The sequence below is a fragment of the Lactuca virosa genome, chromosome 1 (assembly GCF_052849685.1).
Source record: "Lactuca virosa cultivar CGN04683 chromosome 1, Lactuca_virosa_CGN04683_v6, whole genome shotgun sequence".
NCBI lineage: Eukaryota > Viridiplantae > Streptophyta > Magnoliopsida > Asterales > Asteraceae > Lactuca > Lactuca virosa.
The window spans coordinates 47938774-47954375 of record NC_136426.1 but is presented as its reverse complement, the minus strand read 5'-3'; the positions used below and the strand labels follow the sequence as shown (position 1 = coordinate 47954375).

Below are 15602 nucleotides of genomic sequence, written 5' to 3'. Positions count from 1 at the left end.
CTCGGGCTTCTCGGGCACTTCGGGACATGTTTCGGGTGCTATAATTGATACCGGGGCTTCGGGGGTTGTCAAAATAGTGAAAATATTGAAAAATGGGTGAAAAGGGAAAATTTTCCAAAATTACCCGGGAAGGCTTGCAAGCCTTCTATTTATAGGCGAGGCTTCTGATCGGACGGCTGAGAGGCTTCCAGGTGGCAGCAGATCCGAAGAGGGGTCACATGGGTCGCACGTGCGAGGGTCCTGCTGGAGGCTTCTGATTGGACATTTGTTTTACCAGGGTGGTAAAGTATCTCACAGTCGTAGTCCTTGAGTAAATCTAGCCAGCGTCGTTGCCTCATGTTCATAACTTCTTCATCCGACGTCCGTTTCCGTCTGTCTTTTTACCGTTGTGCTACTATTTACGAGACCTTCGATTCTCGTTTAGGTTGTGTCGGCTAAAAATCACTCGATCTAAAATTCGAGTTTTTAGTTGTCTACTATTATGCTGAAACTTAGAAAAATCATAACATCCTCATACGAAGTCAGATTTGGGCATTCTTTTTATACATACTCTCGGTTTAACGAACACTACAACTTTCATTTAGATCACTAAGGCTAAAAAGTAGTTTATCAAAAACTCACTTTTTACGTCATACGGCGCCGTGCCGGTTTTGTCACGAAACTTCGACAGGTCATAACTTCTTCGTTATAACTCGGATTTCGGTATTCTTTATATATCCGTAATCCTTGTCACGACCACTACAACTTTCTTAATAGATATCGGCTTTATCTAATATTTATTTTCGACGCTCTTTTTTATTCTTAATTAATTAAATCCTAATCATTAAGCATAAAACACATAATTCACATAATATTCACATAATTCCTTTTCATTTCTTCAAAATGAGTTTCAAAGGTTAACCTAGACTATTATGTCAATATTAATGCCTAGCCTAGAAACACGGGCGTTACAATTCTCTCCCCCTTAGGATGATTTCGTCCTCGGAATCACACATCAACAAACAACTGCGGGTAGCGACTCATCATGTCACTCTCTGTTTCCTAGGTGAGATTTGGCCCATTCGTATGTTTCCAACGCACAAGCACTAAATTGACCATCTTGCGTCGCAACTTCTTAGTCTTACGGTCAACGATTGCCTCAGGTTCTTCAATCAACCTCTTGTTTTCATCCAACCTTAATTCAGAAATGGGAATTATGTCGGGCACATCTCCCGTGAACTTTCTCAAATAACACACATGAAAGGTATTATGAATACCCTCCAATTCTTTTGGTAATTCTAGCTTGTAAGCTTGATTCCCGATCCTCTGAAGAACTTTAAACGGTCCAATAAACCTTGGACTCAATTTTCCCCTTTTACCAAATCTTATAAGTCCCTTCCACGGTGAGACTTTAAGTAAAACCGAATCTCCAACTTCGAAGAATATCGGTTGTCTTTTCTTGTCAATATAGCTCTTTTTTCGATCTTGAGCTGCTAACATCCTTTCCTTAATCACTTTCAACTTTTTAGCAGTCTGATGGACTATTTCAGGTCCCATAAACTGCTTTTCCCCAGCTTCCAGCCAACATGACGGCGTTCGACACTTTTCTCCATACAAAGCGTGATAAGGTGCCATCTTGATACTCGAGTGGAAACTATTATTATAGGAAAATTCTACTAGAGGTAAGTGTTCACCCCAGTTACCTTGGAATTACAGGGTACATGCTCTCAGCATATCCTCCAATGTTTGAATTGTTCGTTTGCTCTGACTATCGGTTTACGGATGGTAAGCTGTACTCGAACACAACTTGGTACCCAATTCCTCTTGTAGACTCCTCCAAAACCTTGAGGTAAAACGGTTGTCACGATCTGATACAATCGTTAACGGAACACCGTGAAGCCTCACAATTTCCTTCACGTAAGAATTCGCAAGTTTATCCATAGACCATTTCTCGTTGGCTGCTATGAAATGCGCACTCTTAGTGAAGCGATCAACGACCACCCAAATCATGTCGTGACCGTTCCTTGTTATGGGCAGTTTAGTCACAAAATCCATGGTGATGCCTTCCCATTTACCTTGGGTACAGGCAAAGGTTCTAAACTCCCATACGGTTTCTGATGTTGTGCCTTAACCCTAGCACATGTTACACACTCGGCTACATACTTAGCAACATCGAGCTTCATCGTCGGCCACCAGTAATAGGGTTTTAGATCCCTATACATTATTGTACTGTCGGGATGAATCGAGTACATGGTCTTGTGAGCTTCTTCCATCAGTAGATCTCTTACTCCTCCCGTCTTAGGTACCCAAATCCTATCTTTGAATACCTTCAGTCCTTGACCGTTCGTATCAAACACCAACGTTTTATCCCAAACATTCTTCCTTTCGGTCATTTTTCTCTAAAGCTTCCTCTTGAGCTTTATTTATACTTTCCACAATTGTCGAGACAACTTCAATCCTCAACGCTCTTGGCCTTTTCTTTTCAAGATTTACCTTCCGATTGAGAGCATTAGCAACAACATTTACTTTACTAGGGTGGTAAAGTATCTCACAGTCGTAGTCCTTGAGTAACTCTAGCCAGCGCCGTTGCCTCATGTTCAATTTCCGGAACAAACTATACCTTCCTTCATGTTCTAATGTGATACAATCACAATTCATCATGTATCATTTCTAACTACCAACTTCTTTAACAATGAGCGCGATACTTCTATTAATCGCTTTGATCATCTTTCACTTCAATCTTCTGGCTTAAGTCAAATGCTACATCGAACTTGGTTCTCTGAACCACGTAATAAACTCATCGTAGTCGGACTCGATTCGATATGACCTCTAGGGTCGGAATAACAATCATCTTCTTAGTCATTACCGAAACGATGGTAACGACAGACTAGAATAAGACGGAATCAATTACTAGTTCCTTGGTAACCTTGTGACTTTCCCTGATCCAAGTGTGAGTCATGTGCTTCCAGTAGTATAGATCTCTACTACTATTCACACCTACTCATACTCGTCCCAAGTACTGTCTCGCAGTCCCCAAGTCCTAAAATCAGAAAACAATTTACCACATACGAATGTGTCCAATTAATCATAAAATTTTCCTAAACTCTACTAGGACTTCTTCCATGCGTATCTTCAATCATCAATTCTACTTCAACTTGGTTGGTGATGGAAATTCCAGGCAATGGGACAACTTCAAGAATTACACCAATCATTCCATCATCCTGCCAATCGAAGGTGTACTTCAGACGTACCGTACCCCTCTAAACGTTCCGTTATTTTATCAGACATATTCTAAAGGCAAGATACCACTCTTACGATATCTTCTGATAGGTATCATTCACTATCATAAGCTTTTCATTTCCTCCATCTACTCAATTCTCTACGAGTCTTCACCATAATGTTTTGTACACCCAAACAGACGTTCGGTGTACCGGGCGAGAATTTAAGATAAGAAAGCTTTATTTACGATAGACGTATAAATCTCCTTATCACTTCGAAACGTTTACATTCTAGTTCTAATATCGTAGTCATACGCTTAGAAACCTACACACATAAAGTTTCCAGATCCGGTCGGCAACAGACCATAGATCCGAACAAATAATATCATATATGGCAAACATATAACATTTAGCACTTAAAAGCATTTTAGGCATCTTTCCTAAAATATACTAGTGCTCATGTCTAAAATATGGTAGACACTCATCTCACAGTCATCACTTAGCATTCTAAGTTTAAGTCTAGAAATCCTACAAATTCCTAGTTTGCTTAAACTAATGCTCTGATACCAACTGTGACATCCCCAAATTTCTCAGCCAGAAAAGACCGATTTAAGTTATGCTTTTAAAATAAAATCAGAGTAATCCTTTTAAAAGATGTTGCGGAATTTGTTCCCAAAACAAAACATGATAAAAGTTTATCAAAACCTTTCTTTAAGAAATATATAATTTCCTTTTATATCAAAACCTCGGGATGTCATGTTCCGATACAGATAAAAAGAATAAACAAGACATTATAAGCCTTACAACAGTTATTTACAACTACTGGCCTATAGTCCAAAAATCACTCATCATCATCATCCGACTATGCTCAGGGTCCACTACCTGTAATATAAAAAGCTGAGTGGGTCAGGCTTGGGAGCCTGGTGAGCATATAGGGTTTTCAACCCACAATAAATAATAAACTTATTAAGTTCATCAATCAAAAATAATTTTATTAATTTTATCAACCAAAAATAACCCTAATTACCCATTCCCATTATCCTCACTTTACGTCCCTAAAACAACTATCACAAGGGACCTAGCCTAAGGATTTTCATTAGGGGTGACAACATTGCTTCGGGGGTTCCTCAGCAATCTATGTCAAATAAGGCAACCATCGGGGTGACAACATTGCTTTCCTCAACAATTTATGTCAAATAAGACAACCAATGGGGTGACAACATTGCTTTCCTCAACAATTTATGTCAAACAAGACAACCTGACATAAAACAACCAATAAGGTGAGAACATTGCTTTCCTCAGCAATTTATGTCAAACAAGACAAACATCGGGGTGACAACATTGCTTTCCCTCAACAATTTATGTCAAATAGGCACGAAGTCACATCGTCGCCAGGGTTTATACAACATGTGCTAAGTCCATAGCTCTTATTTATCGACAGTATTATTCACGGGAATCCCCCCTGCAATACATGTCAATGGGTTTTAGAGTACAGCTGATGAACATATAGTTCACACACTTACAGGTTGGGAGCCTGCTTGTGTTCCACAGATCATCTAGAATAGTCCATGGTTGTCATTCATACTCTGCTGAATGACGGGGCCCACGTTTGGGTAAGTGATTCTCTCATATTTCCCCACTCACTCTCAACTCATGATCTATATCACTGATCATCTCATTTATCCAACTCACCTTTCATCACACACTCACTATTTCATCTACCCATATTTTACCCAACATTTTTGTAGATAAAAATACATATACAGTTTAAATTATTTAAAAACCTGTATAAATCATTCCTTCAACATCCATCTCAAATAAACAAACAATATATATTTACACAACACGTATTTTATATAAAATACTTCATATCTATGTGTAAGATGAAAATAACTATACACTCACATGATTTAATGATAATCGGGCAGCACTTCGTTTCCTAAAACGATCGTTTCTAATAAAACCGGGAGTTTTATTGAGAAACCGGGCTCTGCAAGGGTCGGGCTTCGAAACCGAAAAGATAATTTTCTCGGGCTTCTCGGGCACTTCGGGACGTGTTTCGGGTGCTATAATTGATACCGGGGCTTCGGGGGTTGTCAAACTAGTGAAAATATTGAAAAATGGGTGAAAAGGGACAATTTTCCAAAATTACCCGGGAAGGCTTGCAAGCCTTCTATTTATAGGCGAGGCTTCTGATCGGACGGCTGAGAGGCTTCCAGTTGGCAGCAGATCCGAAGAGGGGTCACATGGGTCGCACGTGCGAGGGTCCTGCTGGAGGCTTCTGATTGGACCGAAGTCTAGGGTCCGAGGGGTGAGTCAGCAGCGAAGGCACGAGGAAGCAGGAGGCGAAGGCACATGGCGTCTGTGGAGCGAAGCAGCTGGCTCGGATGCGGAGTCATCGCGACACGCGTTGGATGCTAGGGCTCGCCACCAAGGCACACGCGTCGGATTCTTATTGGACCACTTCGGATGGCTCTCCGGTTCTGACACGCTTCTGATGACACAGCGATTTCGGACACGTGGTACGCATGCAGCGAAGGTGACGTGGCCGAAGTATGACTATGCGAATTTTCTCGATTTTTGTGCAAAAACTTCTAAAATCCATAACTTTCGAATACGGGCTCCGTTTTTGACGTTCTGTATATGCACGCGTAGGTAAAACTACGCTCTACAACTTTCGTTTAGACTTCGTCGGCTAATTTTGACTTTAATTTTTATATTATTATTTTTAACAGACCGGGACATGAAATCCGTTAAAAATTCATAACTTCTTCATCCGACGTCCGTTTTCGTTTGTCTTTTTACCGTTGTGCTACTATTTACGAGACCTTCGATTCTCGTTTAGGTTGTGTCGGCTAAAAATCACTCGATCTAAAATTCGAGTTTTTAGTTGTCTACTGCTATGCTGAAACTTAGAAAAATCATAACTTCCTCATACGAAGTCAGATTTGGGCGTTCTTTTTATACATACTCTCGGTTTAACGAACACTACAACTTTCGTTTAGATCACTAAGGCTAAAAAGTAGTTTATCAAAAACTCACTTTTTACGTCATACGGCACCGTGCCGGTTTTGTCACGAAACTTCGACAGGTCATAACTTCTTCGTTATAACTCGGATTTCGGTATTCTTTATATATCAGTAATCCTTTTCACGACCACTACAACTTTCTTAGTAGATATCGGCTTTATCTAATATTTATTTTCGACGCTCTTTTTTATTCTTAATTAATTAAATCCTAATAATTAAGCATAAAACACATAATTCACATAATATTCACATAATTCCTTTTCATTTCTTCAAAATGAGTTTCAAAGGTTAACCTAGACTTTTATGTCAATATTAATGCCTAGCCTAGAAACACGGGCGTTACATAAGTATTGGACGTTGATTGAGAACATTCACACAAAACGTAATACGGTTTTTCAATCTAATTCTAAAAGTTTGTTTAAATTAGGTTAGTAAAGCTAGGTTTAACTCAACGAGCTTGATTTGGTTTAAATAATTTTGTGAATAAAAGTGCTAGAGTGAGTTAGTGTTTTCAAGTACCAACTTAGATAGAATGTGAATTGAATTCATTTCATGATTAAATTGCATAACACATGAATGAAGTATAGAATCAAAACCCTTTAACTATTGAATTAAATTTAGCTTTATCATTGTAACATCCCAAAAATTACAATGAGATTTTTCATTTTAGAGACAGAATAATCGATTAAAACCTTTAACTTAAAAACAATAAGTAACATTCATATGTTTGATACCATAATGTTATCAGAGTTGAATTACAAGACAACATAAATCATTATCTTTGGTGCATGTATACAGTCCCGCCGAGCTCTTCTCACGAACAACCTACAAAACATTTTATACACAACTGTAACCATAAAGCTTATTGTGCTCCCCATTATACCACATATTCCATCATATATACAATGCATCGACACAAAGTCTTCGGCTCTAGCGTCGACCTGCCAACTCTCCTATCAATATGCATATAACATACATAAAAATCATATATGAAATAACGAGTCTACTCTAACCCCAAGTGAATGCTATAGGCCAAATCATAGTCTTATAGTCACATCCTGTCATGAGTCAAATCCTAGTCTTACATACAAGTGTCAGGGGCCAGATCATGGTTTTTCATACAATACATAAAGTCATATGTGGTTAGAGATCATATAGACAGTTGAACTGATGGTCGAGCTTAAAGTAATAAATCAAACAAGAACCATGCAATAAGGCTTTAGAGCAAGAGTTCTCAGGCTATCCAAATTAACCTCTTACAACCATTATTGACATTACCCTAACCAATCATGACACCTAACAGTATCATATATTCTACAGGCAAGACCCTACCAGTCTAGCATATCATGACACTAGGTGTCTTATACTGCACAACCAACGATATCATACAATCAACAGGCAATAACCTACCAGTCTAGCATACCATGACACTAAGTGTCCTATACTGCACAAATCAATAGTATCATACAATCAAGATGCAAGACCCTACTAGTCTAGCATATCATGACACCAAGTGCCTTATAATGTACATGCATAATAAGGAGTTATCCTAGTCGACTAGCATACGCGTACCCTAACAATACTTCTATCTTATCATGCAAAGAATATACAATGTCAGACGCGACATAGTGAGAAAACTCACATGAATACAACTGAAAGTCCACACGCCTCGAACGCGAGTCAACACTGGCGAAACAACAAGCACATACCACATATTAACAATCAGAGTCTAATCGTTAGTCCAAAACTTATATCCTATGAAGTTTGACCAAAAAGTCAAAATGGTCAAAAGTCAATTGTCCGACGCTACACTCGGCGTAGCACATACCTATGCTCGACATAAAACTAAGACAAAATAGCCGAATTTCTTCATCCCTATGCTCGGTGTAGCACAATGCTACTGTTCACAGAACCAACTTTTTGGTTAAGTGCTTAATCCGTTAAGCCAATATCCCAAACTTTCTAGAAGTCCAATATACTCCGAAAGGACTCATAAAAATCAAAACTTTATGGATATATGCATGTCTCATGCATGTCCTACAACATTCTAGGTCAAAAATGGTGAAAGTATAACCTTGAACCCGTATATAACACTAGTATAAGTCCAAACTCCAGATCAAAAGATCGAACATTCCAAGGACATTCAGGAATGATAGAGTTGAAAGCTTTATCTAGAGTTCTTCCTTGAACTTTAACCAAAACCACAAAAGGGACTCAAGGACCATAATATTCAAGATCTAGAAAACGTGAATTATAAAGTTGGGAACTTGATGACTTACAAATGTCCACAACATGCACAAGAAGCTGGAACTATGCCGAAAACACTCACTAAAGCTCCAAATAATGATGAACTTCCTTGAACACTCCCAAAATGGCACCCATAAGAAGCAAAAGGAGGGAGGAGAGAGAAATGAAGGCTAGAGTTTCGTTCTTTGGAGGATAGAGGTTGATATCTAGAAACCCTAACAAAAAGAGATGCTTAAATAGTGACCAAACCCAAAATCTAGGGTTTTGTGCAAACAACGGCGCTACGCTCGGTGTAGCACATACATATGCTCAGCATAGCTCACACCTACGCTCGACGTAGGAACAGAATCTTGAAATTCATCATTTTACACTAACATATGGCATCCCGGGAAACGGGTGTTACAATCGTACGCACTTTATTCACTATTTTTACAAACAAACAATTCTCCCCATTTTAGTTACAATATGACTTGTGCAGAAAGGCGTATTCATTAGTCCTGTGTTGTGTTTCATTGTGGACCGACCCTTTTACCTTATATTATTTTTTTGGTACAACACAACAATAAGGAGTCTAGTTGTACCCCTTTATTTTTTGGGTTTAACATTCTAACAATTACAAAATAATGTAAATTGCATTTCATTAACCTCATATTCATTCAATGCATACCTATATTATAACATCTTTTGCCATGTCATGTATTGCTTTGTAATGCATAACAAACAAGCTTGAGGGAACAACAACCAACATGGCTCATTACAAACCCTATATAAAGAAATGGACCAAAGGGACAACCAACCATAACAAAACCTCAAATAATTCATAACTTCTAAAATATCCTTCAATACATACATTACCATTGTAGGCTTATCTCCAACCATGATAGGTTGAAATCATTCAATCTAATATATATAGACCTCAATTGCCTATTTTCTAGATCAGAGTAAGTTCACTTTTATGCATTGACAAATTTACATTTTAATAGTTTTGCGAATTGGTGCTGGATTTTTCAAGTTCATGATTCTTCCTTCCTAGAAAGAACTACTAAGGCAAACATGAAAGAGGATAATGAGCATAAATAATGTAGTAGTTCAAAAAAGGTAGAATGGTAAAAGAAAAATCAATGACTAGTCATGTTGGTATTCTACCGATAAATTGAAATGAACAGTATTGTTTGCAACTTAAAATATTTTAGTATATATTGTTATTCTTTTTAGATTGTAGTCTTCATTGTTGGGAAGTCTTATTCGTTTTATTTCATTGTTAAATTAGTTAAGTCGGTTAGTATTTACTTTCCCTTGTTTGTGGTAGTGGTAGGTTATATTTATATTAAGGAGATAGTGGGTCAGTTAATTTCTTTTCTTAGAATAGTTTAATTTCTTTTCTTAGCATAGTTCATTCGTTGAGGGGTCATTTCTTTAATTTCTCCATTAAGTTGTGTACGAGTAAAGTGACGAAATAGATATATAGATATACATAAGGCATGTTTCTTTTCTAGACCGAATAAATCGTGTGAATTAGACTAAATGGCCATTTACAATTTTCACAATACTCGTCAATTCTAAAAAGATTCATCAATTTTATTGTGAGAGGAGTTTGAGGGGGAGAAAATGGCTGATATGTAAAGGATTAGTGTCTAAATATGTTACACTTCTTAGTAGACTTGGGTTTAGCTGTGTAAGTTGTGGCTTAAGTAGAGAGATGAGGGTAATAAGGTCTTTTTTAATGTTAGAACATTTAGGTAGGTTTAGTTGAGTATAAATACCATGTTAGCATAAAAGCTCAAGAAGATTGCTAGTCACTTAAATAGCAATTAGTTCTTGTAATCTTTCAACTATTAGCCCTAATCATTCAATTCCAGTTCAATCTTTCATTTCTAAATACCATAGTACAACTAAATATCACCTATTAAGCCAAGTTTTTTAGCTTAACCCATTACGTCATTTGCTCGGATTAAATAAAAAGAAACAACAATGTATAACTATCCACCCTGACGTGTATAACCCACTCATATTTGTCTCCAAGAGTCTGAACTATGAGTTTGTCACTTCCAAGTGAACCTAAGGAACCAATTTTAGTCAAATTCACATCCCCCTCTTGTCCTATGTTATAGATTTAAGCAAGTTACAACTACCAATATAACAAATAAGTTTCCCTAGCGGAATAAAAAAAAAAAAAAAACTACGGTTAAAGAGCAAGGGACCTATATATCTTTTACCACACAACTTTATTCACAAACATAATAATAAGAAAAAAAGCTTAACATCATTTGCAAGAGGACATTGCTTAATGATTTTCTTTGTCATTCTACCATTTTCCCCTACCTCTATAAAACTTTGAAAGACGTATACATTAGTCATCTATATATCAGCTATTCTGTAGTATAACTGCACACATTCTTAAACGGGCAGCAACTGTAGTCTATAGTCTATACACACAACTCCCTATGACAATCTTGGTTTCTTGTGAGCATGAATATCATCTAAACCATTTTCAGGGAAGGATCTTATTTTGAAGGTTACAACACAAAACAGGATCTTCAATCTATTACACAACCTATTTCTCTGATTGGAAATGCAAAGGCTCTCAAATCCATTATAGATCTCATTATACTTTCCCCTTAAAGATTCAGGTAGTAATTCTAGGTCTGGACATTTCCCATCAGATACCATGTTACCAAATAAACAAGTTTCATCAATGTCCAAGTCAAGATCATCCAGGAATATTATGTTCTTGCCAAAGGTAACAGGTTCAGTTTTTGGAAGTTGAAGGCGAGCATGATTAGAACTAGAAGAGCAAGGAGGGAAATGTGCAGCAAATTGGTTATCCTCAACATGGATTACATCCCCCCAGTTCTCAAATGCAGAAATTACCAAATTCTTGGCTACTTCCTGATGCCACATATCAACACCATGTATTATTTTGAATGCAGCAAACAATATATTAGGAAAAATGATTCTAGTGTTTGGATTTTGATGATGGAAAAAAAAAGCATGCCTTTTGGGTCTGTGTGAGTTTATCACTAGAAAGAAAACGGTTGTCCTGGAATAATCCCAACACTTCACCAGAGACATTGAAAAAAACCCTAGAACAGTACTGCAGTTTAGCAGGACATTCTCGAGCATGCTCCACTGTAATCCTCCAACTTTTTGCGTGATTTGAATGATCAAATATCTAGAAATATATATTATAAATACTGTAATGTTATACGTTAAGCAGCAAAAAGATAACGAATTACTAGAATTGAGGGGGTAGATAAATATTGCAAAAAGAAAAGAAATTTACCTCCTTGAGATGTTGAGTTTGTCGAAATAAATGAACAAGAAAATCTTCCACAGTTATAATGTCTGCCTGTTCCATATTTTTAGCCAAACAACCATTTCTGTCAACCTTACGTAATCGCCATATCTCATCATGTAGAGATGGAATATAATGCTTCGCGTATGCTGCACAATAAGTACTCTCATTAATAAATAAAATATCCCATACATAAACTGTGAAATAGTGTCATGTGTATAAGCACTGAATCTAAAAAAGACAGAAAATAAAGAAAAACTATATCGTTTCTCACCTTTAGTGCGACAATCTTTGAGAAGAAAGGACCCTGACTTTGCTTCTTTGACTCGAACACCATTGCAATTATTCACAAACTTTGCTCCCAGTCTAAGTTTGGAATTCTTCATCCACTTGTCATTACGTGCAAAAGAAACCATGGGCAAAATAGCAGTGCCTTGTATTAGATTCAGGAATAAATTTTCCACACGACTAGATCTACTGCCTTCCATATGCGTAACAAGTATGCTGTTATTTTTCACATCTTCTCCTGTGACACCATCAACCTCTGCTTCAAGAACTAGTATTTCAACTTTTCCTGAGGCTTCAGGCCCTGACTTCACTGCTTCCTTGGTACGACTTTCAACTAAAGTCACTTCTAAAGGTACACCTCCAATTGCTTGTATGTGATCGCCAGTGAATAAAGTGGGAATGATGCTGTTTGAGAACCTTAATTCTAAGCTTCTTGATTCAGATTTGTCTTCCCTGTTAGGTCCAAGAAGCAAAAAGGTTAATCAACAAATGGCTACATGTTGATAACTTTTTAGTGTAATTTATAGGTGCTTACCTGTGCATGCTAGTTGTATCCTGGTTTTTATGTGACAATTCAATTTCCTCTTTCACCTGAAAGTACATGAAACAGTTTACTTTGTAACTTTTCTATTTTGAACACAATAGTTAAAAGTACGGGTTTTCCAGTTTGTAGGGGTTAAAGATGGAGAATGGAAGGTAGAAGGAGTTAGTGATTAGGGAATGAGTTTAATTCCCCCAAATTTTGGGAGAATGGGTGGATGATTACTCAGAATTTGGTAATATATGGTTCATCCAGTCATACCCAGCCACCACTGTTCATTACTATCCTCATTCCATATCATCCAAAACCCACAACACCCTTACAACATAGATTACTACGAAACCAAAATCCCATACTTTAAGTACTATAAAACATGACTTACTGGAGTTGCAGCCTTGCAGGAGCTACCAAGATTAGTTTGAAATCCAGAACACACTTGGAATAAATTAGATACTTTTAAGTATTGAAAAATATAACTTACTTAAGTTGTAAGGGCTGTGAAGATTAGGGAAAATTACTATAAAAAATGGTTCTCATCTCCAATATGAGAACCACGTCTCTTAGAGAAGAAATGTCACCAGGTAAGAATTGCACATGTTTTTTTTTGGCATGTAGTATGCCCAAACATCTCCTTGAAGGAGGTCTACTTCTAACATAAGCATCATGGCCTTTGGTTAACTTCATGGACCAGTTATCTACACGATTTGGTGTATAAAGAAATAGCTATAGATTAAATAAACTATCTTGAATAAAAAAATGGCTATGGCACCTGTGTGATTAGATCAAAGTTCCTGCTTGTATCTCATTACAGAAACTCTGTTCCTAAAAAGCATGTACAAAATGATTCAAACCTAGCTTTACTTTCCACTCCAAAATCAAGTTATGGAACAAGAGCAGGAATACAGTACTTACATTCAAACGGTTGAATCGCAACACATTATGATCCACTTTAAAGTAATTTTACAGATTAATGAAGTTTTAAGATTAATATCGTTTTTTTAAGTGAAGAATTCCCTGTTAATAAACCTTGCATTACCGACGAAACACAAATTCGTAATGTAATGCACTCACTACTATTCGAAACCATTGGTCGAATCGAGGCCGCAGATGATGTGGAATACCGCTCAACATTTTCTGCAATTCATCCCTGTGAACAGACGACAAAACGGATATACTGAAATCAAATTTGCAAAAAGAAGTAAAATCTAATTGAAAAGCATAAAGAAAAGATGGAATCCTACTCTCTGTGAGGAGCGAATCTCATTAAGGCGTCATCATCTCCAAAGTTGTTCGTTTTCGGTGATCCGACGCTTTGCCTGCTGCAAATCCGTGATTGATAAGTATCATGAAGCGACATTTTGGATTTTTCGTGAAATGAAAACAGACAGAAACGACTACAACTACCAAATCTATGTATTTGATTCTCGAATTGATTGCGAGTGAGTATAATGATTCGAACATGATATGGTGACAAGCGGATGGTTGTACTTTCGAGGCTACTTCTTGGAAAATTTCGGTACCCCAACGGAGATGCTGTGGTGGTACACTCTCAAACCGTGTTGAAAAGTAGAACTCCTCTTCCCCATTCCCCCAACTCTCTACAGTGATACAGTCGACACCTCCTTTATTACAACCCACAAATTATAAAGTATTGGATAACCATAAAATACCGCATACTAGAGCATTCAAATATCAGTTTAAAAAAATCAAAGCTGTTTGAAGCTATAAAAACAGTTTTAAATGAAAGCTTTTTCAAAATATTTTTTATTTATATTTTCCAATTATTATGTGGTTGTAAGTATTAACAAATTAGAAATTAACAACTTGTTTAAACATCTTATAAAAATCAATTTGAAAAAGCTTTTTTTATTGTGGAACATTTTATAAGTTATCAAAAAATCCTATCCTATGTGGCTTCAACTTGGATGCTATTATTCTTTCTATTCTATGTGGCTTCAAAAAATCTTATATGGCTTCAAAAAAAAAAAAATCCTATGTGGCAGCATACTAAGCATGTTACCACTCCCTTCAGCTTTATTAATCCTAATTTTTAGACGTTTCTCGAAATTATTAATATGCCTAGAATGAGTATATTTCGGATTTCGAACATCGTATTTATTTTCATACTTATATCTTGACCTTTGTTTCCTATCATGTCAGTATCATTGTTTTTTCAAATAAATAACACATCATGTCTTTATATTGAAATATACTTTATTTTTTATGAGATGTTTGAATTTGTAAATGTTCTATGTATTTCGGAAATGTTCTTTGGATTTTTCAGTCTAAAATACTATACTTTTTCAGAAATACTTAGCGATATCAGGTTGGGGATTCAAGTTCCGTTGTAAAAGAAATATGTAGTTTATGAGTTGAATAGAGTGTTCGTGTGTTTATCGTTTTTAAAAAAATAAAAATATATTTATTTCTACGTTTGTTATATTTCATGGGTAACACAAATAAGTCATCTTTTAACCATACATTTTAACATGTATTTCCTTTTCCTTGTGTTGATATATTTAAGAGATGTTCTTTATATTTTAAACTCTTGTTGTATTTCACATGTATTTCATTTTCCTTATGTTGATATACGCCTCACATATTTGAAGAATGAATCCAAAAAAGCACTTGCCTATCGGGAAAGAATCTAAAAGACCGGCATGTCAATCATTTTGTTTCATTTTTGTGGATCCTAGACCTAGTACGTCTACTAAGAAACCTAAGAAAGCTATTATGGTTTGGGGTGACCTTGCAATGCACACTTACGATCGGTCAATCCCTAACCGCTCAATTTGGCTATGTCAGAGTCTCTTAGAGTATAAGAGCATTGGGTATGGGCAACACCCATACCCACCCACAACGCAGCCACGTCACCATCTTCTCTCCACAACCAGATTAGGGGATGGTGTTCTTCATTTTATACCCCGTTAAGGTGAAGAAAAGCAGAGGAAGAAAGAAGAAGAAGATGTCGTTGTTTTAGGTTGTCGTTACCACGAGAAGCAATA

The 15602-nt window shown here is 36.8% G+C and overlaps 1 protein-coding gene across 9 annotated transcripts; it reads right to left on the bottom strand.

The window, feature by feature from the left end:
- Positions 1-10753: 10753 nt before the first annotated feature.
- LOC145121723 (calmodulin-binding protein 60 A-like) lies at positions 10754-14254 on the bottom strand. Of its 9 annotated transcripts, none has more exons than XM_079057546.1 (8): positions 13999-14254; positions 13839-13913; positions 13669-13744; positions 12592-12647; positions 12043-12509; positions 11757-11917; positions 11469-11645; positions 10754-11362 (listed from the first exon to the last, which is right to left on the bottom strand). In XM_079057546.1, exons 2-8 carry the CDS (start codon positions 13859-13861, stop codon positions 10916-10918), a joined length of 1407 nt encoding a protein of 468 aa, XP_078913672.1. In that variant the 5' UTR covers positions 13862-13913; positions 13999-14254; the 3' UTR covers positions 10754-10915. The 9 variants fall into 9 exon arrangements, with proteins under 9 accessions (XP_078913672.1, XP_078913637.1, XP_078913606.1 ...); XM_079057511.1 differs by having other exon boundaries at positions 13839-13916; positions 14002-14254; XM_079057480.1 differs by having other exon boundaries at positions 14002-14254.
- Positions 14255-15602: the final 1348 nt, after the last annotated feature.